The following is a 27,588-nucleotide window of genomic DNA, read 5'->3' on the forward strand; positions in this document are numbered from 1 at the left end:
GTGGAAATAGTGCAAAAAATGGGCCTGCTATAATTGTTGGTAGATTGTGTGTCAGCCTGATAAGATGTAATAAATATTTTCCTCTCTACAGGGTCTGTTTCCCTCTTGGTAATGGATGGAGAAACTTCTCATAGTCAGGGAAGGGATCAGTTGTAAAAACTTCGCCTAGTAGATTAATGTAATAATCACAGGCCCTGCTGGAAAATATAGGAGGAAAATTAAAATAAGCTAACCTTCCCACTTATCCAGAACCATCTCTCTCACTTAGGTCAGACAAGTGAGGTGGGCCACATCCCTGAGCACCAAGGAGCAGGATTTGTGAGGAAGAGCAGTGGGCTGTAACCACACACATACCCCCCTCACAAGGACTCCTCTGGACATCAGGGTTCACTAAGCAGCTGGGAGGGTCTCTGTCCCAGCCTGCAATTAAGAGGTTTGCCATCACCATTGCTTCTCTACTGCTCCTCAAACACTGTGAAAGGTTTGGGGGCTGGAGGAAGAGGTCCAGGTGGGCAGAGCCTGTTTCTTGTCCTCTGGGGTATCACCTTAGCAAAGTCACCTTCCTCATACCTGATCCTGCTTTCCTCACCTGCCTGGGATGGTCAGATCTTGAAGCCCCCCCCCCCCCCCCCCATAACTCAGCACACTGAGGAAGGTGTTATAGCACATAGACTCCAACCACTGATTCCAAATCTTCCTGGTTCCATCTCTTACCAGCTGGGCAAGTGACCTAACTGACACCAATATCATAGGGCTGCTGTGAGAATGTGAAAGGAAATATGAAGCATTAACACAGGCCCTAGCCCACAATCAGCTCTTGCTACTTGGTATCGAAAGTATCACTGTTCTATTTTTCTAATGTTGCTTAAGTTGGGAGGCCAGACACAGGATATGCGCAGCCAGCACAAGCCACAGAGCTCAGCTCTGACTTCAGGAAGCGTCCCTCCTCCATGCTGGGAGCTCCTTCAGGAGCCAGGCTGGAAAAAGGTTCGTTCTGGTAGCAGGAACTAGCTGGGCCCGTCTCAGGGCCTGAGTACTCTGAGAAGGCTGAATGGACTCTCTCAGCATTATCTCAGTCTTCCTGTCCTGCTGTCTCCTGGATATGCTCTGATGATCATCATTAATGGGAGAACAGTTGTACTTAGCCCTCTAGGACCTAGTGGTTAACTTGGATTAGGGCGACGATTGGATCAGAACGGTTATCCTGGTTAGTCCCCTTTCCTGCACATATAACAGCATGGAGATCTGAAGGCAGAGAACCTAAACAATGAGCATGTACCAAGGCACTGCTTCTGTGGTTAACCCCTGCCTCAGGCAGCACAGAACTAGCAGACAGGAGCCAACCTGGTAGAAAGAACATGGTGCTTATCCTATCAGGCGAGAATGTTCCAGTATAGCATCTGTCAGGCACTGCCATTACTCCTTCCTCTCCTGAAAATCCCACTTCAGTGAACTAACAAAGAGATGTAGTAACAGTGATGGGGACATGTCCAGGGACACAGAAACCAATTGAAAGAACTCTCAATGGTCAAAGCTGGACTAATTTGAGCAACACAATAATGTAGTGTTGGATTATAACTCAACATATATCATAAATCTTCTTGAGTCCATACAGAGATAAATGATTGAATAAATAAATAGTGAGAAAAGGCAATCTCCTGTTTTTTATGTAGATGTTCAGCTATAAAGGAGGTAGAGCAAAACTCCCCACCTGTTAAGTGTGGACTATGCTCAGTTACTTCTTCTAAAGAGGACAGTGTGGGAAGGGGGAAAAGAACAACTTTACAGTGGTGAAACCTGACCTCAGCCAGGTAATCAAGGTCAACATTAATAGTGATGTCATGTTGATAGTATGTGGTAAAAAATTGCACTCTACCTACATGGTCTTACTCTCAATAACCTGCAATCCCAGTTTAATCATGAGAAATACATCTAACATAACCCACTGAGGGAGATTCAACAGAACACCTGACCAGTGTTCCTCAGAACTTTGAAGGTCATAGTTATGAGGAGCCTAAGAAGAAATGACAATTAATGTAATGTGGGGATCCTGGGACAGAAAATACAAATAAAGTATAATAAAATAATGTATCAGTGTTAGTTCACTAACTGACAATGTACTTACATACTACTGTAAGATGTTAACAGTAGGGAAACTGGGTGTGAGGTATGTGGGAATGCCTTGTAAAATCTTCATAACATCTAAAACTGTTCTAAAATAAAGTTTTTTGTTTTTTAAATTTTTATTAAAAGAAGAGAAAGAGATGTCATCAAAACATCCTATAAGGATTTATTAGAAAACATGTGAGATGAGGCAGGGTTCCTTCAAAACAACGAAATTGTGATAATTTAAAAAGGAAACAAAGTACACTGAACTTGCTGCTAACCAGGTCTGAGTTGGAACAGAATCCAAAGGCCAGGTGTAAACCTTGTATCTGCAGGCTGTACCTGGACCCAGGCATGACAGAAGTCTCTCTTTACAAAAAGGCTCATTTCATGTACTTGTCCTGCTGGTCAGCCAGGATTTTGGCCGATGACTTGGCATCATAGAAGAGCTCACTGATCTCCTCAACGTGCTCTTTCTCAATGCTGTCCTTCCCATTGATCTTAGCAAGCAAGTTAGCTGGGGTCAGCAGTTGCACCGAGTACCTAGAGTGAACAGAGGCCAGAGCAGGAATGAAATGGTGGCCACAGATAGGAGCCTTGTCCGAGATCAGCAGTAGCACTGACACCAGGGACTGAGCCCAATGCTGTGCTTGTGCTAGATGCTTCAGACATAGCAGATAAGGAGATATGAGAATTATTCGTTCTCAGAGAGCTGCAGTCATGACCCCACTGGAGGTCAGAGGTCACAAACATAACCAAGACCTACTCCCCAAATCTTTGCTACAGTCTCAAAGTTCTCCAAAGGAGGTAATTCCACCGCTGCTTGAAAGGGACTGTAAATTTTGTAGCAGGCAATGCCAAGGTCCAGATCAGGACATTGAACATGGCAGGGAAATGAATACAAAGCCACCTTAAAGCACATGCCCCATCCAAAGGCATGAAAATCCAGTTGTTTTTAAAAGCACCCCCCCCCCAAAAAAAAACACAGCTTGCAACTGTGCTTCAACTTTAGGAGTGAGGGAAATAGGGACAGGAGTGAAGTCATGATTTCACGAGGAGTCAGAACACTGAGGGAAGACATCCTTTATAGGCAATGGCTTCAAGCCACTGAACAGTCAGGAAAGCAGTCTATGTCTGCCCTCTTTTCTCATGTTTGCCTACACCCACCATCCCTACCTAAGATGCACCTGAAGAACAAAGCCAGCATGGGTGAGGGGGTGAGGTGGCAAGGCAGGGCCCAGCTAATGAACTCCTTGCCCTGGACCCTGGTCTCTGGTCCTGTCCATTTCCTCTACCAAAGGGACTGGACCAGGGCCAAAGCCTGCTTTCCACCACAGGGGTATACCTGCTACAGGACAAGGGGACTTAACCTGTTAATTTAGCTTTTAAAACACCATCATCTAAATTTTTTGTACTCTTAAGTCAGAATCCTTGGACAAGACCCATTATACCAGTAATAGCAGACATGGTCCTACACCCTGAGAAGGGGGCCTGAGTTTTTGTCCTAACAGAACTTTACATCCCTACAAGCCTTGCTGAGAAGGCACCAGAGGGTCTTGAGCAGCTCCAGGCACACACTGGTCCAGGAACAACTGGCTCACCTCAAGGTGGTCTTGGTACCAATCTCCCCCAGGTGGTTCAGCGCTTCCTCGCTAATGTTGATTCCCTCTGTCTGGGCACGGATTTTAATGATCTTTTAGAGGAGAAAAATCATGATCAACAGTGATGAACCTCAAGTGTCTCATTTATAAAGTGCTTTAAAAACAATCTCGTTCAGTGTTTCTAGTCCCCACCATTGGAGCAGCAGAGGCCCGGTCCTGGGCTGGTAGGGCGAAGAGCTGACCCCTTCTCAGGACTGCATTCTCACACCGCCGGTGTGCCAGTCACACTGTGAACGGCTTCACAGCCAGGATGTTGCACTCATACTCACTAGAAAGCAGCTGGCACTCCTGGAGGTGTACACCAGGGGGGTTTTGCTCATGCCTTCCAGCCCAGGCCACTCAATCCCCAGAACAGACAACTAAGCCTTCTCCAAAATCTGCCCAGGATCCTACATAGGCTCTAACCTTCTTCTCCAGTATGGACACCACCACCTGTAAGCACTGAGGCAAGACGAGAGATACTTTTTTTTTAAAGATTTTATTTATTTATTTTTAGAGAGAGGGGAAGGGAGGGAGAAAGAGAGAGAGAAATATCAATGTGTGGTTGCCTCTTGCACGCCTCCAACTAGGGACGTGGCCTGCAACCCAGGAATGTGCCCTGACTGGGAATCAAACCAGCGGCCTTTTTGGTTCACAGGCTGGTATTCAATCCACTGAGCCACACAAGCCAGCACGAGAGATTCTTTATTTGCGTAATAAATACAATGGTTGAATAATTTTTTTTAAAGTTACTTTAAAAGATTTATCAGCCCTCATAACATCACCTGAAGATATCTAATCTATCAAAAACAGGCAGATGTTTGTTGCAGTTTGAAGATCCCAGTAAAGCTGGATGAAAAACAAGCTGGCAGCATGGATGCAGTAACGCAAGTGACACCACTATTCCTGCAGGCACACCAGCACTGAGTGATAAGGGGCAGCTGGGATAATGATGTTGTGTGTTGTGAAGTTGAGATAACGTGAAGACTTTGAGTTTCATATAATACAGGAATTTTTCACTTTGGCAGCTTCATAAATAAGATATCAAGAGGCTCTTATTTAAATTAAAGCCATAAAATCATACCCGGGTAGAGGCACAGGAAGTGGGAATCACAAGGGGAAGAGAAAGAGTAGAGGTTTAGCATATACACATTTCAAAACTGGCCTTTCAGTTCTCAGGCAGAGACCCTGAGGGCAGGAGTTGCAGGAAGAGGGAGTTTAGCCTCTCCTGACTCTGATAAGGCGGTATGTCACCTGCTATGAATGTGAAAGGTTCTGTTCAGTAAGAAGCCAGGCTTAGGGCCAGGGCCAGGTCCCTGCAAGAAAGTCTTTTATTCTATCAAAATACTCAGAACTCAGATTTTGTATGAAATGTCCTGATTTCTAAATGTTGGCAACTTGTTGAAATATTTCACACTGCACCAGCCACATAAAACACATCTGGTTCAGCCAATGCTGCCAGGGTCTAACCTCTGTCAAAAAAATCTTAGCTTGTGCATGAGGGGTTCCACCATCTGGGGTCCCAAACTGAATGCAGAGAAGGTCCTGGATGGACATGAGGCAGGCAGAAATGGAACAGGAAGGGAGATCCCTGCTCTCAGCTCCTTCCACTGGACTCCCCTCTGACCACAATGGGCAGAACCAGGCAGGTTTTTGATCAATATAAAATGGGCTTCTCACTGCCAGCTGGGGACTAAGGCAACCTCCAGGTCCTGTCAAGAAAAATGTCGCCTGGGACCTTCAGAAATGGAGATGCAAATCCTTAATCCTTGAGCCTGGTTAAGCAGAAAGCTTCAGCCCTGAGCATCTCACCTTTAGTGAGCTGCACTGAATTGGAATTTGGGTTTCAGAAATGTCAGAGAACTCTGCTCTCACTCTCTCTAAAGCAGGTCAGAGCAAACCCAAGAGCTCCTATTTTAGACTGTTCGGAAATGGACAGTTCATAAATTTGATCTTTAATCATTTAATAACCTGCAGGGATAGTTTATGAGGGTGTCAGCACTGACGGCAGAGTACACAAGTTACATTTACTTTGTTTTTTAAAGACCTACCCCAGGCTCCAGTAAAAATGCTGAGGTTATCCCTTGAACCTCCAAGAAGAAGGCAATGAGCATAATGGCAGTCTGTCCTCTGCTAACCCAAGAAGAAGCCTGGCTGAGCCAAGATGGAACCAGGCCGGAAGCATGACAGCAGTCACTGCTCTGGAAGGCAAAGTTGCTGAACATTCCAGGGGAGATCATATTGTGTCCTCCAGGATCGAATGGAAGAAAAAGATGTGAAACAAATGCAGTCCTAGCTCTGCAGCTTATGCTCTGTGACCATAGGGCCCTTGGTTTTCCAGAGTAGCAAACCCTGATTACTGAAAGCTGTTATAAGGATCCCAGTGGATATCTATGAAGGATGTGCAAGCTGTTAATAACAGTAATAATTACTGCGATAAGAGGGACTGACTGGTTCTATCCATTCATTGTTACTATCTCACTTAGTCCTCATAACAACCTTGAGAGAAGGGAGATCTTCCAGTGAACCAGGAAGGCTCTTAAGAGATGCACAAAACTACTCAAGTCACTCAGCCAAGAAGTGCTCCAAGTGTGTAGGGCTGCCTCTCCCAGCAGGCTCCAGTCCCAATAGTAAGGATGGAAAAGGGACCAATTTCTCCTTTGCTTTTGTTTTTGCTTCTATTCAATGAATGCCATGACTTCAACCTAGCATTCATCCAAGAGCGAGAGACCATGATCTGGTGACGAGGCCCCCAGCTACGGACATTATCTCCTAATAATGCACAGCTGCTGACATGAAACAGAACTGGTTTGGTATTCTGTCAATGCTAGTTATGAAGGGAGATCACTGGCTCCGTGCTCACCCCAGCCCTTCTGGTTACTGGTCAGTAAGAAATGTTGGCAGGGCCAGGCAGGAGAGGCCACACATGAACAAAGGGGCAGCCAAGGAGTGCCCAGGAGAGGCCTTCCAAGGTTCAAAAGGAAAAACCCTGCCAACAAATTGCCAGAGCAACTCCACCCCAAAATGAGATATTTCTAGCAGGCGGGATGCTGGTGGCATATCACTTAGGAACATGGACTTCAGGATCAGACAGCCTGGATTCCAGTTAGTCCTATCACCTGCTGGCCACTGACAAGCTTTATGAACTTGGGCATTTAGTTAGCCTAAATCTTGGTGTCCTCATCTTTAAGAATGACAATGGTAACAATTCTCCCTGCCTTTTGGTTACTGGAGATCAAATGGAATCATGCTGGCTAAGTATATCCATAAATTGAGTACAACATCCAACAAAAGTACCTGTGCTCTGGTGAGAGGAGAGGGTCCAGGTAGAGCCTATCAAGATGTCAGTGCAGTCCTGATCGAGTCTGTGTCCCTGGCCTTGGCCTTATGTGGACCTCAAAGTGAAAGACCTACACGCTGGCAGTGAGACCATCTGGAACACGGATGGGCAGAGCAGGGAGAAGAGCACAGCCTGTGCTGTCCCAGTGGGTCAGCAGCCTAGAGCACAACCCACCCCTGAGCAGATGGCCTGGGTTCTGCAGGGAAGAGTCTGGCTTTGCATCCTCAACTCACCACTCCACGACTCAGCAATCAAAAGGAAAAGAGATCATGCCCTGGCTGCTGTGGCTCAATGGATTGAGTGTCGGCCTGCGAACCAAGTGTCGCTGGTTCAATTCCCAGTCAGGGTACATTACTAGGTTGCACGTCAGGTCCCCAACTGGGGGCGCGTGAGAGGCAACCACACAGTGATGTTTCTCTCCCTCTCTTTCTCCTTTCCCCTCTCTCTAAAAATAAACAAATAAACAAACAAATAAATTATTAAAACAAAAAGAGGTCATGACTGTAATGACTACTAAAGTACTAGTAAGGGGACTAGGAACTCTAAGGGTGCAATGCCTAAGCACAGTTTAAGCACACAGTTGGTGTTCCAGCTCCAGATCAAGCAAGAGGCAATTCCTACAATAAGAACTGGGACTGTAGCCGTTGGGATAAGGCCCAATTTCATAGATCCCTTTCACTTCCATTCTCAAGCCTAATCCAAATTCAGTTCACATGGAATTCTGAGCAAGCACTGTGTGCAGAGACTGAGCTAGATGTTTTTATGTACATCTCCTTCAAGCCTCCCATTTTAAGGTTTTATGACCTCCCTTCCATGTGCCTAAGATGTGTGACCCTGTTCACTATCATCTCTACAACCAAGGTAGCAGCCCCAGGCAGTCTCCAAAGTCCCTCAGAAACCAGTCACTAGTCATGCTGTATAGGGCAGCCAGGCTCTGCTAGGACTCGCGTTCTTACTCCCTCTAGCTTCTGCGTCCTGCTAGAGCTGGCCTGCTGTGGGTTCTGGTAGGACAGTGACTGGCTCCACCCACTGAGCAAAAGGAATCTTGGACAGGGTCTGGCCTAGGCACCAAAAGGCTATTGTTAAATCATATTTCATTGCCCTTTTCCTAGAGCCAGTGACCTTCCTAATGGTTGTCATCAAGTCGATATTTTTCACCATCCCTTTCCTAAAGTTTATCAGAAGGGATGTAAGCAACTAAGGTTTTGTAATACTTCAGGCAATGCCTAGTTGGCCCATCCATCCCTCAGATGGGGAGACTGAGGATCCGGAGTACTGTGACTTGCCCAAGGCAGTAGCACAGTGATGGAATGGTGGTGGGAGCCAGTCCTTCCTGCATGGCATCAGGGAACATTGGCAGCAAATGAAAGAACAGAGCGAAGAATGGGAAAGGCAGGCTCACCTGTTTCATTTCCTGCGGAGTGTACAACATGGTCCGGATGATCATCACTCGATCCAGAAGGTCAAGAGGGATGCCATGAGGAGAGGTGATATCCTCAGTGCCCCTGCAAGACCCAGAATGATCACATCACCCCAGGCAGTTTGAGACCAGACTCTGGACACTGAAAACATGACTGAGGTACTCACAATGACAAAAGAGCTAGTTCACATCCTGAGAGCCAAAGGAGGGTAAACAGACCACCAATCAGGTGTCATCAAAACCAACTTCATTATTTTAACAAATATCAGTACCACAGAAAATTTGGGGAAAAGGGGGAAAAAAGCTATGAGAAATCTCACTTGCCAAATTTTCATATAAACATTTTCATAAATTACACTGAGTATGTAGATTTTTTTTCTTTGTTTTTATCCACATTGCTTTAGTCTTAACCCATCAGGTATTTTATAAAACCGAAATTGTTGGGCACTTAGGTAGTTTCCAATTGTTGCTATTTTTATTAATGATGCTTTGATAAACAATTTTGTGCACGCAGCCATGCACGCTTCCTCAGCAACTCTTATAGTGTCTGACACAATCCTGAATATCTACTCAAATGGATGAATGAATACCCTAATTTACACAGCTATATAAGTGATCTGATCTCACGGCATTATAGCCAGCACTGGGTATTCTGATTTTTAAACATTTTGTTGCTTTAATGGTTTGGGAAGTGTACAAGTAATACCTTGTTTGAATTTGTATTTCCTTGATTCATTTGGATACTTTCCCTTAAATGCATTGTTATATTATTTATTTTGGGGAACTGACCAGTTATGTTTTTTCCTATTTTTCTCTTAGATCCTAAGCCAAGCCATGGGAAAAACAGTGAATAAAAGGTGCCCTGTTAAGTCCACCAGGCCCTGAGGTGCCAGCAGTCTGCCTGGCAGGCTGTGTGTTGGGCAGACCTGGCAGCTCCCGGGGCCAGGCTTCAACAACAGCATCTGGAAGCCTCAGCCTTCGGGAGTCACAGCAGCAGCAGGTCTGCCTCAGCACTGATTCTGGTGCCAGACTAAGTGTCTATAGTCATAATTTTCACTATAACAAAGAACAAGGACAGGTCATTTGGATTTAATTGTTAGTACCAAAATATTTGGTTTCCAATCTAAGTAAACATTGAAGAAATAAAACTTCAGTTAAAAAAAAATCATTCTGTTGAAATTCTATCCAGTTCGTTGAAGTGCAAATGTATATTTATTATTGCAAGAATAACATGTCATTCTGATATATGCTACAACATGATGAACCTTGAAAACCATATGCTAAGTGAAAGAAGCCAGTTATAGCACTGACTGGTGGGTGTGGCTCAGCTGGTTGGGCAACATTCAGCAAGGCGAAAGGTTGATTCCCGGCCAGGGCACATGCCTCGGTTATGAGTTTGGTCCCTTCTTTTTCTCCCTCCCTTCCCCTCTCTAAGGCAATACCTAAGGCTCTGTCCCATATTACTTAACAAGTATGCTAAGACAGGGAGCCAAAGTAGCTCTGTCTAATACACAGAAACAAACAAAAGGAGGCTGCCTAATTGAGGAAGCAAAGAAGCATGGTCCAAATGAAAAATATAGAACAAAACCCCAGAAAAAGAACTAAATGGCAAAGGTGCAAAGTTCAGAAAAGTATACAGGAGACTTCTGGCCAAGATGGAGGCTTAGACTGACACGTTAGATCTCCCTCTACAACTAAGAAGGAATACAAACTACCTCAAAACAAAAGATAACTAGAAATTCCAGAAAATAAAACTACATGGAAGCTCAGTGTATGACGTTATAAACCAGTGGTGCTCGTCTGGACGGGTAGGAGGGGCGAGATCAGAATCGGGACCAAAGGGTCAGACTGAGCTGTCCCCAGTAGCCTCGGGAATAGCAGCAGGACTGTGAGAAACGCCAGGGGAGCAATCCTGGCTGCAGTCAAAACCCAGCAGTTCATGATTCCAACGCTGGGGAAGGCAGCCCCCCCACTGCCTTGAACAGTGAGGTTGTGGGGAAGGAGACTCCCTGTCTCTCGGCGGAGGGTAAGGGCAGGAATCCATTTTGGATCCCCGCCCCCACACAAAGCGCCGCAGAGCGGTGAAAAAGATTGCCGATTGCTGCTAGTCACCTGGAAGTGACAAGTGCACAGGGCTCCGCCCCCTATAGCCTGCCCAGGAAGAAAGCTAAACACAAATCTGTTAGAATGAAGCAGACAATTGAAATCCTGGTGACGCAGCTCACCAGGCAGCAGATGAGAGACCTGACAGAGGAACAAATAAAAAGCCTTTTGGTGGCTCAGTTTAGAGCTATAGTTATAAGGTGGCTTACAGAATTAACAAAAGACTTGGAAGAAGACAGGGAAGGAACAAAAGCTACTCATACTGAAACGAACGAAAACATGTACAAGTGGTGAGGAAATAAAATCCAAAGATCAAATCAACAAACCAGAACACAGGGAAGGAACAGACAGACAACCAGTGCAGAAAGAGGAAACAAAAAGTAAGGAATGTGAGAAGATCAGAAACCTCTGGGACAGCTATAAGAGATCGAACATTCGGATAATAGGATTGCCAGAGGGTGAAGAAGAAGAACTAGGAATTGAAAAATTATGTGAAAACATAATGAAGCAGAACTTCCCAAACTTGGGGAAGAAAATAGACTTACAGGTCCAAGAAGCACAGAGAAGTCCAGAAAAACTGGACCCAGGGAGAACCACTTCAAGACACATTATAATCAAATTGTCAAAAATTAAAGATAAAGACAGAACCTTAAAAGCAGCAAGAGAGAAGAAAAGAATCATGTACAAAGGGGTCCCAATTAGATTATCAGCACATTTCTCAAAAGAGACCCTGCAGGCAAGAAGGGACTGGCAAGAAACATTCAAAGTATTGAAAATCAAAAACCTACAGCCACGAACACTCTATCCAGCAAAACTGTCATTCAGAATAGAAGGGCAGAGAAAGTGCTTCCAGGACAAAGTAAAACTGAAGTTCATTAGATCCAAACCACTGTTATATGAGATGTTAAAGGGACTGGTTTAGAAGAAGGAGGATCAAAACTATGAACATTAAAATGAAAACTCCATCACAAGAACCAACAAGAGAAGCTAGGGAATTGAAACAAAGGCAAACTAAGTAGGCAACAAGAGTGGAAAAAGAACTATAGGTATGGGGAACATATTGGGGGGACATCAGCAGGGAGGAGGAAGGAGGAAAGGGGAAAGGGAGGGAGGTGGTAGAGGAATTAAGAAGTATAGTAGGAGGGAATGGAGTAGACAGGAAGAGGTTGAGAAGAACTATATGCACAACCAATGGACATGGACTAAAAGGGGGAGACAACTGGAGGGAGGGGGGCCACTGGGTGGAGGGGAGAAGGGGGGGAATTGGGACAACTGCAACAGTATAATCAATAAAACATATTAAAAGAAAAAGAAAAAAGAAAACCAACAAAGCAAAGTCATTGAGAGGAAAAAAAAAAAAAGGAAAGTATACAGGGAACCAAGAGTGGTGGGAAGAAAACTAGGGTTCAAATCAACAATTTGGAACAAAAGAAGTAAACATTCACTCAGAACACAAAGAAGAGACAAGAATTGAAAAAAAATGAGGAGAGGATTAGGAACCTTTGTGACAACTTTAAATGTACCAACATCCGAATCAAGGTGGTGCCAGAAGGAGAAGAGGAAGAGCAAGAAATTGAAAAATTATTTGAAAAATTAGTAAAAGAAAACTTCCCTAACTTGGTGAAGGAAATAGACATACAAGTCCAGGAAGCACAGAGTTCCAAATAAGATGGGACACAAAGAGGACCACACCAAGACACATTGTAATTAAAATGCCAAAGGTTAAAGATAGGAGAGAATCTCAAAAGCAGCAAGAGGAAAGAAGAGAGTTACCTACAAAGGAGTTCCTATAAGATTATCAGCAGATTTCTCAAAAGAAACCGCAGGCAAGAAGGGGCTGGCAAGAAGTATTCAAAGTGATGAAAAGTAAGGACCTACAACCTAGATTGCTCTATCCAGCAAAGCTATCATTTAAAATGGAAGAGCAGATAAAGCACTTCCCAGACAAGGTAAAGCTAAAGGAGTTCAACATCACCAATCCATTATTACATGAAATGTTAAAGGAGCTTATTTAAGAAAAAGATCAAAACTATGAACATTAAAATGACAACAAACAACTATCAACAACTGAATCTAAAACAAAAAACAAACTAAGCAAACAACCAGAACAGGAACAGTATGGAGATCATTTGGAGGGATATCAGTGGGTGTGGGGTGGGGAGAATGGGGGAAATGGTGCAGGGGTTAATAAGCATACTTGTTAGGAACAAAACAGACAGGGAGATGATAAAAAATGCACAGGAAATGGAGAAGCCAAAGAACTTACACGCAGGACCCATGGTCATGATCTAAAGGGAGTGGGGATTACTGGAGGGAAGGAGGGTACTGGGCAGAGAGGGCAAAGGGGAAAAAATTGGGACAACTGTAATAGCATAATGAACAAAATATACTTTAAAAAGAAATATTTAGAAAAGGCAAATTCACAGACAGAGTAGAAGAGAAGATACCAGGGAGAGGAAGAAGGGAAAAATGAGACTTATTGCTTAGGAGTAGAGTTTCTATTTGGGGTGATGTAAAAGCTTTGGTGATGGATGGTGGTGATGGTTATAAAACTCTGTATATGTAATTAATCTGAATTGTACACCTAAATGGCAAATTATGTGTTATGTACATTTTACCACAATAGAAACAATTCTAAATTAATGAACTGTTAAATATAAAAATAGTTAAGACCTTTCAAAATAAATGGGGAAATACAATAATAGCAAATACAAAGCTTAATATAACTTCAGAGAAAATAAACCTCTTCTACCAACAAATAATTCTAAAAATAATAACAAGAAAGAATTATAAAAATTAAACTATCATAATTCAAATACTGGTATTTGGTTTGCCTGCAATCTTCACATTAAACAAAATAACCTTTAAGAACTACATTTAATTCCAGTTATTTAATTATATCTAGGCTATAAGTTTAAGGTTTCTTAAGTCCTATTTTGGAATTCTCTTGAGAATTTTTTAAAAGATTTTATTTATTTTTAGAGCGAGGGGAAGGGAGGGAGACAAAGAGGGAGAGAAACATTGATGTGAGAAAGAAACACTGATCAACAGTTGCCACTTGCATGCGCCCCAACTGGGGACCAAACCCCAAACCCAGGCATGTGCCCAGACCGAGAATCAAACCTGCGACCCTTCACCTTGCACCTTGCAGGAGGACACCAAATTGAGTCACACTGGTCAGAGTTCTCTGGAGAATTCTTGTAGAATCTTTAAAAGATCCTGTTAAAATATCCCAAATTCTGTAACACTCATGATAAATCATCTTCAATTTTGACATAACAAGATAAGTCTGAAGAAGAAATGGTTAGAGAAAAATGAAGCACTCCCAAATCAAACTTCAAAATAACAGAATTTATAAGCTTGCATTATACTTTTGAGCCCCTAAAATTAAAAAATTAAATAAAAGTCCTGCTTAAAGACTGCTATGCACTTTTCTGGAATTAAAGACAAAACATTTTAAAATCTTTCCAGCTATGAACTTTAGGAGCAGTTTCTTTTAGAAAACATGTTAGTGAAAAATGGTTTCTTGAATTCTATTCTGCTAAGCACAAAAGGCCCCTATTTACATTATTCCTGCACAGGGCGGTGACTCCAGGAGGAGCTCTCAGTGTGGAGCCATCACTGTTTGACAAGATAGCCATATTACGTTATAAAACTGCTAACTATAAACTGCGATGGAAATTGTATTTTGGCTAAAACTACAAATTTATTCTTGTACCTGGAAGTTCATTTCTGTCTTTGGCTTCAGCCTAATACTGATTTCACCATTATGCCATCTGACAACTGTTCAAACTGTTAGTGGTGTGCCTCTTCCAGAGGTACAGTTTTGGGTTGTGAGACCACAGGCACAATTCTTCTTGGAAGCCAATATGGTATAAAATATCTGTAGGAGCAAAGTAATTGTGTTTCTAGAAATTTATCCTATAGATATACCTACACAAGTGCAAAAATTTTAACTCATGGGTTCTCCACTGTGACACTGACATTTTGAACCAAACTATTTTTCTGTAGAGGACTATCCTGTGAACTGTAGGATATTCAGCAGCATCCCTGGCCTTCACCCACTAGATGCCAGTAGCACCTCCAGGCATGACAAGTAAAAATTTCCCTGGCTCAGAGTCACTCACTGCCTGCTGCTTCTTTATATAACCTTGTAACTACAGTGACACAGATAACACAAAGCTTCAAGCTTCTGTGAGGACAGGAAGTAAAGAATACTTCACTGGGTAACATGAAGGGTAACTCCATAAGTCCACTGAGCCCTAAGAAGAAAGCCATTTGATTTTTTGATGAGGCTGCCAAGACAATTCAATAAAGAACAGTCTTTTCAACAAATGGTCCTGGGACAACTGGATATCCACATGCAAAAGAATGAAGTTGGACAGACCTAGTCCTTATGACATACACAAAAATTAAATATAAGTAATCAGAAACCTAAATGTCAGAGCTACAACTGGAAAACTATTAGAAGAAATCATACTGTAATTCTTTGTGACCTTAGAATAGGCAATGAATTATTTTTCTATTTTTTCAAGATTTTATATATTTACTTTTAGTAAGAGGGGGAGGGAGGGAGAAAAGAGAGGGAGAGAAACATTGATGTGCAAGAGATACATCGATTGGTTGCCCCTTGCATGACGCCAACTGGGGAACTGGCCCACATACCAGGCCTGTGCCCTGACCAGGAATCAAACTGGCAACCTTTTGGTTTCACAGGCGAGCGCTCAATTCACTGAGCCATACCAGCCAGGGCGAATTGTTTTTCTTAGATATGAAACCAAAATCACAGGCAACAACAGAAAAAACAGATAAATTGGACTTAACAAAATTTAAATCATGTATGTCAAAAGGCACAATCAAGACACCAAAAAGACAACCCACAGAACATGAGAAAAACATTTGCAAATAATCCATCTGATAAGGGTCTAGTATCCAGAATATATGAATTCTTACAACTCAACAATAAAAAGACAAATAACCTGTAAAAAATGGGCAAAGTATCATAAATAGATAATTCTTCCAAGAAGACATACCAATAGGCACATGAAAAGATGTTCAACATCACTAACCATTAAAAAAATGCAAATCAATACCACAAGAGATATCCCTTCATACCCAACAGGATGGCTAGAATGAAAAAGACAGTCAGTACCAAGAGTTGCTGAGGATGTAGAGAAACTGGAATCCACATACACTGCTGGTGAGAGTGGTATAGGCACTGTGGAAAAAGTTTGCCAGAACCCTGAAAGCTTAAGCAGAGCTCCTCAGCTATCTCAATGTCATCAAACAATGAATGGAAAAATTTGCTATTAAATATTCCATACTTTGAAATACTGTTCAGCGTTATAAACAAGTACTGATGTGTGCTATAACATGGGTGAACACTGACATTACATTAAGTGGAAAAAGACAGACACAAAAAAAGATTGTATGGTGCCATTTGTATGAAATGTCCAGAAAAGGTGTTAAATGCAGAGATAGAAAGTAGGTTAATGGTTGCCAGGGGCTGTGGAGAGGGTCTAAGGAAAAAAATTGCTGTGTGGGGAAAGGGGTGGATACCAATGTTGATAAGGATGCTCAGAGAACTCATTGAATACAGCCATAAAACTAAGGATGAAGTGAAATAAAGAAAAATATACAGGACACCAACAGTGATGGGACGGAAGCCAGGGTTCAAATCAACAAATTGGAACAAAAGGAAGAAATAAACATTCACTTGGAACACAAAGAAGAAACAAGAACTGAAAAAAAAAGGAGAGGATTAGGAACCTCTGGAACAACTTCAAACGTACCAACATCCGAATCATAGGGGTGCCAGAAGGAGAAGAGAAAGCAAGAAATTGAAAACTTAGGGGAAAAAACAATAAAAGAAAACTTCCCTAACTTGGAGGAGGAAACAGACATACAAGTCCAGGAAGTACAGAAAGTTCCAAACAAGTTGGACACAAAGAGGACCACATCAAGACATATCATAATTAAAATGCCGAAGGTAAAAGATAGAGAGAGAATCTTAAAAGCAGCAAGAGCAAGGAAGAGTAATCTACAAAGGAGTTCCCTTAAGACTACCAGCAGATTTCTCAAAAGAAACTTAGCGGGCAAGAAGGGACTGTCAAGAAGTATTCAAGATGATGCGAAGCAAGGACCTACAACCTAGATTACTCTACCCAGCAAAGCTATCATTTAGAATGGAAGTGCAGATATAGTAAAACTAAAGGAATTCATCATCACCAAACCATTATTATATGAAGTGCTAAAGGGACTTATTTAAGAAAAAGAAGATCAATACTATGAATATTAAAATGACAACAAACTCACAACTATCAATAACTGAATCTAAAACAAAACAAAACAACCAGAACAGAAACAGTATGGAGACCATTTGGAGGGTTATTGGCTGAGAGGGGGAAGAGGGAGAAAGGGGGAAATGATGCAGGGATCAAGAAGCATAATTGGTAGGAATAGAACAGACAGGGGGATGTTAACCCTTTGAGTGCCATGCATAATTGCTAAAATTTGTGTAAGAAATGCCAGGCTATTTTGCTGAGAAATGCAGTTGATGAAAAATGCCTATGAAAACATTATTATTCATAATAATTTGCTAAAAATTTCACGACATATAATACATACACTCTTCTTTTGTAAGCAGTGTTGATGCAATTTAGCAAAAAATTCATTAATTAAAATTATTTTATTATAACAATTATTTTAGAAACAATAAATTCTTTCCTTCAATATGGCTTTTGAAGCATAATATATGACATAATATAAAACCTATGATTATAATTTGAAAAAACACATAGCAACATGGATAACAAGCAAGAATTATGCCAAATATTAAATAAATTTTTGAAAAACTTCATAACGTACAAAAAAATGAACACAAACGGCATTCACACTTAGAGACATATATCAATAGATATTGACAGTGAAAGTTTATAAACAAAAATGAAATGCAAAACAATATAATAGCAAAAGCTTCCGTATCATGCACACTGCATCGTTTCAATAATTATTGCAAAGATAAATCAAATTAAAAGGACCGTTTAAATGTTAAGTAAAAATTATAACAGAACTTATATGTCAGTATTTGAGCAAGTGTAAAAATTCAAATTTTGGATCGACATGAGAAAAAGTTTTATCAATATATAACCTGAAGTACAAAAAAAGAGAACAAAACATAAAATACGAATTATTCCATTGTTATTTACATTTATAGCCATTGAAAAAAGAGTTGCTGGGAGCAATGCTGGCACTTTTGGGAAAATTTGTCAGCATTGCTCACAGCGACACTGGCACTCAAAGGGTTAATAGCATAGAAAATGGAGAAGCCAGAGAACTTACATGCTAGACTCATGGACATGAATTAAGGGGATTGGAGGGGGGTGTATTGCTGGAGGGAAGGAGGGCACTGGGCGGAAGGGTACAAAGGGGAAAAATATGGGACAACTCATAACAGCATAATAAAAAAATATGTACTTTAAAAAATGGGACTCCTCACTATCCCCCTTCATGCCACTAGCAATGCTGGGATGTGGCCCCAACTTTCAAACAGGAGCACAGAAAACCAAAAGAGGGAATAAGTACCAAGTACGGGGTACTGACGCGTTGGCATGTGAGCTGGGAAGACAGTGTGTTCTCTGGGGCTCACAGGCCTACAGAATACTCAGGAGAAAAAAGAATCTCGGCCAAGTCTCCTGTCCCAGCCCTGGGCCCATTTTGGCAAGTAAGCATCACATAGCACTTGCCTTCCAGGTGTTAACACCTCCCTTTCCAAAGGCAGGCCTAAGGGAGTTGGGGGTGAGGGAAGACACCATGTGGCTCTAAGGAATAAATGGAAATTTCTAGTTCTGTTAATGGTTTCACTATCAGAAAGACCTGGATTCTCATTCTACCTTTATGATTAGGGGTTAAGTAAGTCATGCTGCCATTTTGTTTCCTCACCTGAAAAATGAAGCCAGGAATCCTTACCTCCCAGTGCTAGTATAATCAGAGAAGTTAACATATATAATGTCACCCAAGACTAGCCTCTCTGATCTTAATCTTTGCCCACTCCAAATGAATGACCAAATCATACCACACTGTAACCCGAGAGACCCCCGTGGGAGGACCTCATATTCAGGAATAGGGTGGCAGTTGCCTTTGGTGACTACGATGGATTGAGGCTAACACATAACTACCTCTGAAGGCAAGCCACTTTGGCATGTCTCTCTCAAAATGAACATGACCTCCCTTCTTCTCCATCCTAACTCACAATGTAATAATGGGTTTTAAGTGATCCCAGAGAAACAAATGAATCCAGATGGAAGGTGGAAAACCCTCATGGCTAGCAGACAGCCATCCTACCTGATGACACAGTTGCCTCGGTTAGATGCAAAGATGACGATGGGGGCAATAGAAGATTCCAGGGCCCGGTGTAGGTAGGTGAAGCACTCAATGTCCAGCATGTGGACCTCATCAACAAATAACACACCTGGAACCAGCTCAGCAATGCCCTGATCAATGTACTTGTTCACCACCTTGTTAATCTCCCCTCGAAGTTTGTCTAGGAGATAGCAAGAGTAGACATACAAGGTCAGTACCAGGTGGGGAGAACTGTTACTGTTTCTCTTTGCCCCTCATCTGAATTCACCCAAACCCAAGTCTGGTGCCCGGTTTTACTGCTAGCTATCTGAGCCGAGGCAAGTTGTTGATATGTCCCTACTCCAGACTTCAGTTTCATCATCTGAAAATAGAAATAATCACATCAGAAGTCACAAAATGGGCAGCTTCCCCTGAAGATGTATTTTAAGTCATACTACCCACCAAGCATTATTACTCACACCCACGAAATTTAACTCGCTGTCCAATCCCAGAGGCACTGAGTTTGGGAGCCCTGGATTAAATGAGTTTCCATATGCAAATCTGTTCTGCACTGGTAAACGACCCTTTCTTTGGCCCTGTATCACAAAGCTTAGGTTACTTAATTTTCAGTCAAGTGTCTGGACAAAGGAATGGATAGAAAGCATGTGTAGAAAGTTCTATCTGGAAGAAAACCTGTGAGGAATGACAGGTTCTAAGGTCCAATCTCAAGAGCTCTAAGAGGGATAAGTCTCTCAAAAGTTAAAGAATCTATTTAAACCAGTTCCTGTGCTATCAGGGGGAGTTATTCACAAACACAGAACATGAAGATTTGATACAGCATCTCCCACCAAAGCCATGAGTCAGGGATGGTCAAAAGAGGATGCATGGTCAAGAGGATGCATGGTCGAAATCATGTTAAAATACAGAAACTGCTCTTGTCAACTTTAATAGAAAGGCCTGAGATCACTACACTGGCTAAAACTTTTTAAAACACAGATGCTTTACTGTTTAACATTTTCAGGTGACAAAGGGGGACATATCCATTGGGAAGAGAAGCAGGGTAAGCCAAAGGTCCACAAGAGAGCAGCAACATTCCTGCCAAGGTCTGAGAAGTGCCACGGAGGCTGAACAGGGTACAATGGAGACTCTTGGCAGGAGAGAAGAGTCCAGTACCCAAGCAGCAGAGCTCACTGTGCTCGGGTGTGCTCCGGCAGGAACTATCCTGCAGAGGTAGGCAAACACAATCCACATTTCTGGGATCTCAAAGGGACCAGAGACTGCGACTACTTCAATCTCTGAAGATGAGTGCAAGGATACTGAATTTAGTCAAGAGGGTGTACTAATACACAGAGCCAGAGTGCACAGGGTGTGCTTTTAGCTGTTTAAACCAGCCACAGAATATTAGCATAAAGTCAGGCTCTGAAAAAAAGAACCTGTCCCGAGGCACTGTCTCAGTTTTGGGGAGGAGTCACTCGCAGAGCCTCACAAAGGAAGAGTATCAGAATCCAGGGCCCTATAGCTCTGCTTTTGGCTCACCAGCCTTGCTGTTTCTCTTACCTGTGATTTCTGTCTTCTTTGGCTTCATTAACTGGCCCATCATAGACAGGATGTCTTGTCCCCCCTGTGTAAGAGAAGACTTAACAGTCAGTCAGTCCTGGTTTCTAAGGTAGCTGCAAAAGCCTCACCACCACCACCCATCCCACAGGTTCCCAATGTCAACGTGACAGGGTCCTGAGGTATACAAACCCTAATAGCATCTCCAGTAATCTTTTTCCAATCCCACACTGCTTGATTAGCCACACAGGACTCCTAACCATTGCCTGAACACCCAAGCTCTTTTATGACTCAATGCTTTTGCATATTCTAGTCTGTCAAGAACCACATTCTCTTTACTAGGAAGCTCCCAGTTATCCATTAAAGTTCAGGTCAAGGGTCCTCTGTGGGGCATCTGACCCCTCACCCCCTCCTGATGCTTCAGCTCCCTTGGACAAATGGACTGTTGAAGTAGGCAAAAGGAAGTACCTAATTATGTTCCCATGTTTCCTCTCACTAAACTCAGCTATAGTCACATTAACCTAGTCCTGACCTGGAGCTGCTCAGCGCCTTGTGAGCCTGTCCCTGTATAATAGCTGACTCCTAATAGGCTCACTTCCTGCCTGTATCCTCTCCACCAGCTCCTTAGTGTACAGTCGGCAAGAAAAAGCCGCTGTTTCATCATTTACCGAGCAATTTGTGGTCAACTGTTGGTTACCAGACCTTGGAACACAAATGTGCTCACTAAATGTTCAACAATAAAAGGCAGAAAATGTTTCCTGAGTATTTACAACATCTGATCCTAAAAACAGCCCTGCGGGCAGAAACTATTACATCCTTTACACAGAGGGACTCAAAATCAGAAAGCTCCAAGTGACAGAAACCTGGAGACCCAAAGTGAGCTCATTAGTGTCATAGAGACACAATCCCTGAATTCCAATTCTTAGCCCAGCACTCTCTCCAAGTCAAAGGCTCCCAAGAGATGATTTGAGGATAGCCATTTCACAAGCAGAGTGGACCTCTTGGTCCAAGATGACTCTTTAGCAATCTCTTGGCCAAGGCTCCAAGGGATAAAAGACCCAAGGATCCAATTTCAAATTAGAAAGCCTATTCCTTGCTAGTAAAAACGTGGTGTCTCTTAGGATGAAGAAAATACCAAACTGAAAGACTACCAGTAGAGAAAAGTTAGGTTTTTTAAATTGCACATTTCACCTGGCCAGTGTGACTCGGTTGGAGCATTGTCCCATACACCAAAAGATTTGCGGTTCAATTCCTGGTCAGGGCATATATCTAGGTTACAGCTTCCATCCCCAGTCGAGAGATGTATATGGGAGGCAACCAGTCAGTGTATCTTACATAGATGTTTGTTTCTTTCTTCTTCTCTCTTCCTCTCCCTCCCCTCCCTCTTCCCCCTTCCTCCCCAACCCACCCCTCTCCCCCTTCCTCTCTCTAAAATCAATGAACATATTTAAAAAATAAAAAAATAAAGTTGCATATTTCCATAGTCATACTGTATTTTCCCACAAAGCAGCCATCTTCTACTTAACACGAGGAGCAGATACAGTTCCCACGCAAAGCTACAAAACTGGTAAGCAAAGTTGGAAAGATGTAGCTTTGTCTGGCTTTCTGAACTCCTGCAAAGGGCTTCCAGAACACTCCTACCCTCTTGCCATTAACACCCAGAGAATCCCAGGTGTGAGCCTGCTGCTGGAGAGAAGCCACAGTCAGGGACTGGCTGGAGTAAGGAACAATACACATGAAATCACTTGTGATTACAGCATTTGAATTAGAACAAACGAGTCCTCTCTGTAGTAGCTCATGCCGCTGCTACTTGCTAAACATTACAGAGAAAAGGACCTGCTGTCCTAAAAAAGGGCAGTAAGACTGACGATTCACTCCCAGAGCTTCTGGGCACATGCAAAAGGGCTCCGTGCCATGTCATGCCCAGCTGAAGCGGTTACCTGGGGCCGGGCATTGGCCACATCCAAGTCATGCAAGGTCACATCCTGGATGATTTCTTTCTTCTTGTGCACATCTCCCTTTGGCAAGGGCACATACTCTTCAGCTTCAAGGTCGAATTCTGTGGCATAGGTGTCACACCGGCCTTGCCTCTGCAAAAGGAAAAAAACCTGAATGCCTGGTGAGTTTTCACTGCCAGGTCTCTGAAAGGCACATTGCTAAGCAAGATAAAGTCTCAGTTCCCAAGTGTGGGCCTGACAGCCTACTTGACTAACTCCCCTGGTTGCCAAGAGAAGGAAACTATCTGCTCATCATGGGGCTTCAAAAACCCAGTTGAAAAACACCCGATACTTTCTCCAATAATATTTTCGCTCCTCTCTTTTAACTATATGCAATTCCCGATAAAGGGCAAATCCAGTAGATTAACTGGAGCCAGAGGGAGCTGTTCAGACTCTTTTGTAGGTGGGTGATTTATTGTATGATATGAAGTATTATGCTCATCCATTAAACAGTGGGGAACATTGTACAGGACACTGAAAATCAGATATAAAAAGAATGCCAACTAATTCAGCATTCCTTTCCACACACATATATCTTGAGAAGAAAATACCAAAAAGATAAAAGGAAGATTAAATACACTGCACATTTCAATTTAAAAATGACTATAGTTTTGCTTTCTCATCCTGTACTCCCCCTTTAAACAGGTCTTAGTATTTTTCTAACAGACTTTTTAGAATGAAGACAAAGGGAAAGCAAACTTTATTAAATATAAAGGGCAACTGCTGACCTTTTGTAAGCATTGCAGCTGACACTCCATACCCCCTCCCAAAGAAAGCAACTTCCTGGTCACCTAGGTCTCCCCATGGCAAACAAATTACACTTTACCTTTACCGCTCCACTGTTGGCTTCTATGTAAATCACATCTCCAGCCTCTACTCGCTCTTTCTGCAAACTTTCAAAAATGCTGGGGTCCAGCTTAAAATTTTTAAAAAACATGTGAATCAGAGAACTGTAATACATATTATATTTATTTCTAATATACTACAAAGTACCTTTCCATAAGAGATCTGAGACAACTAATGTACAGAGAGTGTAGAGTGTATTTGTGTGTGTGCGTGCATGCGTGCATGTATATGTATGACGATGTGTGAGGCTAGCTTTGGGGGTTTGAGTGTCCTAGAAAGAAAGCAGGAGAGTGAGCATACCTGCATGCCAGGCAGAGAGGTGCTTAAGGGGAAACCTAGTCTCCTTTTTCCCTTTACTCCTAAGGTTGTAAACTGACAAATATGGCTCTGAGTGCTTTTAGGTGACCAACACTCTGTTCCTGGGACCACAGGCCCCAATACCCCCACACTGCCAGCACTATGGCTTCTCTGTAAAGCCCAGGCCTCAGCAGAACCAACCACTGAAGTTATTCCAGGTTTCTAGGTTCTGACATATACAAAGAGCTGCAGTCAGGATTCTGTACTTTGTCCCTCGTAAGTCATCCATCATCCATTGTACAACTCTTGCCAGATTACTTAATGTCCTTACTTTCTGTGAGCATAAGCATTATAACTGAAAAATTAATGCCCAGGTTCAGGGAGAGGCCCAGGGCCTCTGACAAATGGTCATAACATGGGATACAGGATGGCAGAAGGTATACTCAACTAAGCGCACAGCTCATGTTTTAACATATACAATTTCCTAGAAGTAAATAAAAAGCTATCTTTTTTGAACCCTCCCATGTACTGGCCCGGTACTTTTTACTGCTTTAAACACATATCTTCAAATGGCCCTGTAACAATCATCATCCACAGTGCACACACAAGGAAACTAGGACACAGATTTATATCACTTACCCAAGGCCACACAGTACTGAGACTCTGAGGCAAGAGAAGAGTCCACAAACATACTCACTTTCAATTGTTTAGTTCCTTTCGCTGTTTTGAGGCCTATGATTACATGGCTAATGGTTTTACCATATCCCCCCATCGGGTTCTCTGTCTCACATGGAGTTAGCTCTGTGACTTCGCCTTCATAAACCTCCTTGGTTTCCTTTATCCGCAGCCCTGGAAGAGATGGCAGATGAGCCCCTGATCACATGCAGAATTTTGTTTCTTTCTTCCTTTTTATCTTTTAAATTCTCACCCAAGGGTATGTTTATTGATTGTACAGAGCGGGGGTGAGAGAAAGACAGAGAAACATGGATGTGAAAGAGAAACATCAATCAGTTGCCTCCCATATGAGCCCCATATGAGCCCCAACTGGAGATCAAACCCACAACCTAGGTATATGCCCTGGCCAGGAACTGAACCCACAACCTTCTCATGTATGAGATGACACTCCAACCAATTAAGAAGGAGAATTTTCTTACTCTTTAACATCCTTTTTTGCCACAAAACTTCCATGTCACAAAAACCGACAAGTCAACCTTACTCATGTTCATTCAAGAGTGTCATCCTGGGTAGAAGAGCACTATAAACAAATATAACTGAAGGAGCTATTCGGAATGCAGGGAAAAAAAATGATTTTAGCTTTTCAAAGGGATTTCCTAGATTCAAATCTAGAACTAGCCAGACAAGCTATAATTCTCAACAGATATCTGCTACACCTCCAAGGGGGTAAAATTTAGCTTTAGCTTCTGATCTGGCCTCTGAAGCCAAACCATCCTACCCCACAACAGCAATTACATGTGACTCACTATACCCCTTCTGTCACTATCAGGCCTAAACAAGGTAACTATATTAATCAGAGCTCCATGCCAAAAGCAGATGATACCTGACCCTGCCAGGTATTCTAGGCCTCTAGCTGACCCTCACTGCATACCCCAAGAAACACCAGTGTCATTCACTATTTTCAGGTTGTTCTATAGTTTTCCAAGGCCACAACAATTAATTTCCAAAGTAACTCCCCATAGTAAAGCATTTATAATTTTTAGATCAGAATATTGTAAAAGAAAGTAAATGTCTCTCCTTGTTTTAAACATCGTCTACCTTAGCTGTTCAATAAATGCTGGTTGTCAAACAACAAACTAAGAATCATTGCCAAACTAATTTTTAGAACATGACTTCAGTGCCTTTTACACAATGTTTGTGCTTCCTGAAGCTCTCTTCCCTCCTTTCTGGCCCCACTGACTCCTTCTTGCGGACTTGCAGTTCAAGACTCACCCTCTCTAGAAAGCTTACCTGACACACCCTTCTCCCTCACCCTCTGGGTAACTCCACAGTAACCTGCACTTCCACTTGGCACTCACAAACGGGACCACAAGGGCTTGTAGACCTGACTACATCTGTTAAACTGTCAACACTTCAGCTGAAGGCTTAGCACACTGCAGGCGCAGAGACACAGATGAAGCAAAGAAGTCACTTAAGGTTGAGGAGGTGTCATCAGGCAGACAATCCAATGCCCAAGAAATCTGCCTGCAGATACTTCAGCACATTCTAAGATCTCTAAGAAGGTTGCCATGTGATGCAATAGCACAAATCACCACAACAACCCCGACCTCAGCACCAAAACCAAGGTCTAGCCTGTATCAAACCTTCTTTTCCTCCAAAGTCAATATGTGCATGTCTCTGCCCCCTGGCTCAGGGGGACAGGGAGTAATAACTAGAGGAAACATAAGGAGCTTCTGAAGTTCTAATAAGGTTGGTTTCTCGATCTGGGTGCTGGTTACATGAGTGTGTTGACTTTACAAAAATTCACTTAGGTATACACTTATGATTTATGTTCTTTTCTGTATGTATATATATTATGCCTCAATAACCTTTCACTAAAATAAAAAAAGGAAACTGGATTTTTCTAACAAAGCAATGATAACCATTAGTAAATGCAGGTTTTCTTAAAACAGGAAAACATCATTGAACAGAAAGAACTTCTCTGAAAACACAAATAACAGACGTAAACACACATACACAAATTCTCTCTTTCCAATTTCCAAAGTCTGAATTACGGGATACAAATGACATTCTCTGAAACCACAGCATGGCTCAGCTAAGTTAACAGTAAAATCTATTTTCAGAAGATTCTAAAAACAACAAAAAGCCATTCTAAGTTTTTGTGCCTGCCAGCAACTCAAAGGCAAGGAAGGCAACGTTCTTAGGTAATACTAGTTGAAGATGGGGTCCTTAAATTGAGGGGAAAGCTGGCAGAACACACCAATAGGAATAAACTATAAATCTATGACTACAAGGCCTCTTCACTTATATAGCAGCCCTTCCACCCAATCTGTGCTTTGCATGTCACTAGCTCATTTGATTCTGCACTGGAATAATGGACAATAGGAGGTACCTTCAGATCTCATTTCAAACCTAGCCCTGTGAAATAGCCAAGGTAAGTACACTATCTCCGTTTTACAGATGGGATGTTAGCTCAAAGGGGTGAAGCAAAGAGAATTTCCCTCCTTCGTGGTAGACCCAGGACTGGAGTCCCAAGTTTTCAGGCTCTGGGACCAGTTTCTTCCCACCACACATACCACAGGATCACAGCTAACTGACAGCCTTTTCCACAATACTTGCTCTGTCCTTTAAACCCTTCCAGTTAACATGTACCATTGACCTCATCCTTCGCTTTCTGCCAGCCCTTGGGTATAATTCTAGTTTCTATCTAATTTATATTTTGCCCAAAGAAAAAAGTAGAAATGTAAGGGAAACCTATAGATGAGAAAGATATTGGGTTGGCCAAAAAGTTCATTTAGTTTTTTCAATACAATGACTCTAGTAGTGCTCATCTGAAACAATTTTGTTAGACTGTATTGTGGCAGCTGTCCTATCAGTATGTATTAAAAAAAAATCTTATCAAAATTGGTGAATTTTTGTGCAGCCATTTCAATATTGAAGATGAAAGACATACATTTTGATACATTATGCTTTATTATTTCAAGAAAGGTAAAAACACAACTGAAACACAAAAAAATGAGTTGTGCAGAAGGTGCTATGACTGATACCATTTGACTACTGTTTGCACTGATAATACCAAGTCACATAAGCATTATTCTTAATTGCCAAACACTGAGAAAACTTCACTGTCTGTCAACAGTGGAAGAGACAACTGAATTGTGGTTTACTCATACAACAGAATATCACAGAACAATGAAAAAGAATTATGACCACATGCAACAATATGCAACAATATTAATAAATCTCACAAACATAACTTTGTGGGGAAAA

The 27,588-nt window shown here is 42.3% G+C and overlaps 1 protein-coding gene across 2 annotated transcripts in view; it reads right to left on the reverse strand.

Annotated features, from left to right (window-relative positions):
- Positions 1–2,265: 2,265 nt before the first annotated feature.
- Positions 2,266–27,588, reverse strand: part of RUVBL1 (RuvB like AAA ATPase 1) — a 46,536-nt gene continuing 21,213 nt past the window's right edge. The window contains exons 4-11 of one of the 2 annotated variants that reach the window (XM_090285913.1): positions 24,341–24,492; positions 23,327–23,416; positions 22,444–22,593; positions 20,507–20,570; positions 18,953–19,151; positions 8,489–8,591; positions 3,708–3,799; positions 2,266–2,649 (exon numbers count right to left, since the gene is read on the reverse strand). In XM_090285913.1, coding sequence (XP_090142039.1) covers positions 2,490–2,649; positions 3,708–3,799; positions 8,489–8,591; positions 18,953–19,151; positions 20,507–20,570; positions 22,444–22,593; positions 23,327–23,416; positions 24,341–24,492 — 1,010 coding nt within the window. In that variant the 3' untranslated portion in view covers positions 2,266–2,489. Of the gene's footprint in view, positions 2,650–3,707; positions 3,800–7,319; positions 7,532–8,488; positions 8,592–18,952; positions 19,152–20,506; positions 20,571–22,443; positions 22,594–23,326; positions 23,417–24,340; positions 24,493–27,588 lie in introns of those variants that run through there. The other variant, XM_090285914.1, reaches the window with a different exon arrangement.

The sequence above is a fragment of the Furipterus horrens genome, unplaced genomic scaffold (assembly GCF_987537825.1).
Source record: "Furipterus horrens unplaced genomic scaffold, mFurHor1.1.pri manual_scaffold_8, whole genome shotgun sequence".
NCBI classification, from domain to species: Eukaryota; Metazoa; Chordata; class Mammalia; order Chiroptera; family Furipteridae; genus Furipterus; species Furipterus horrens.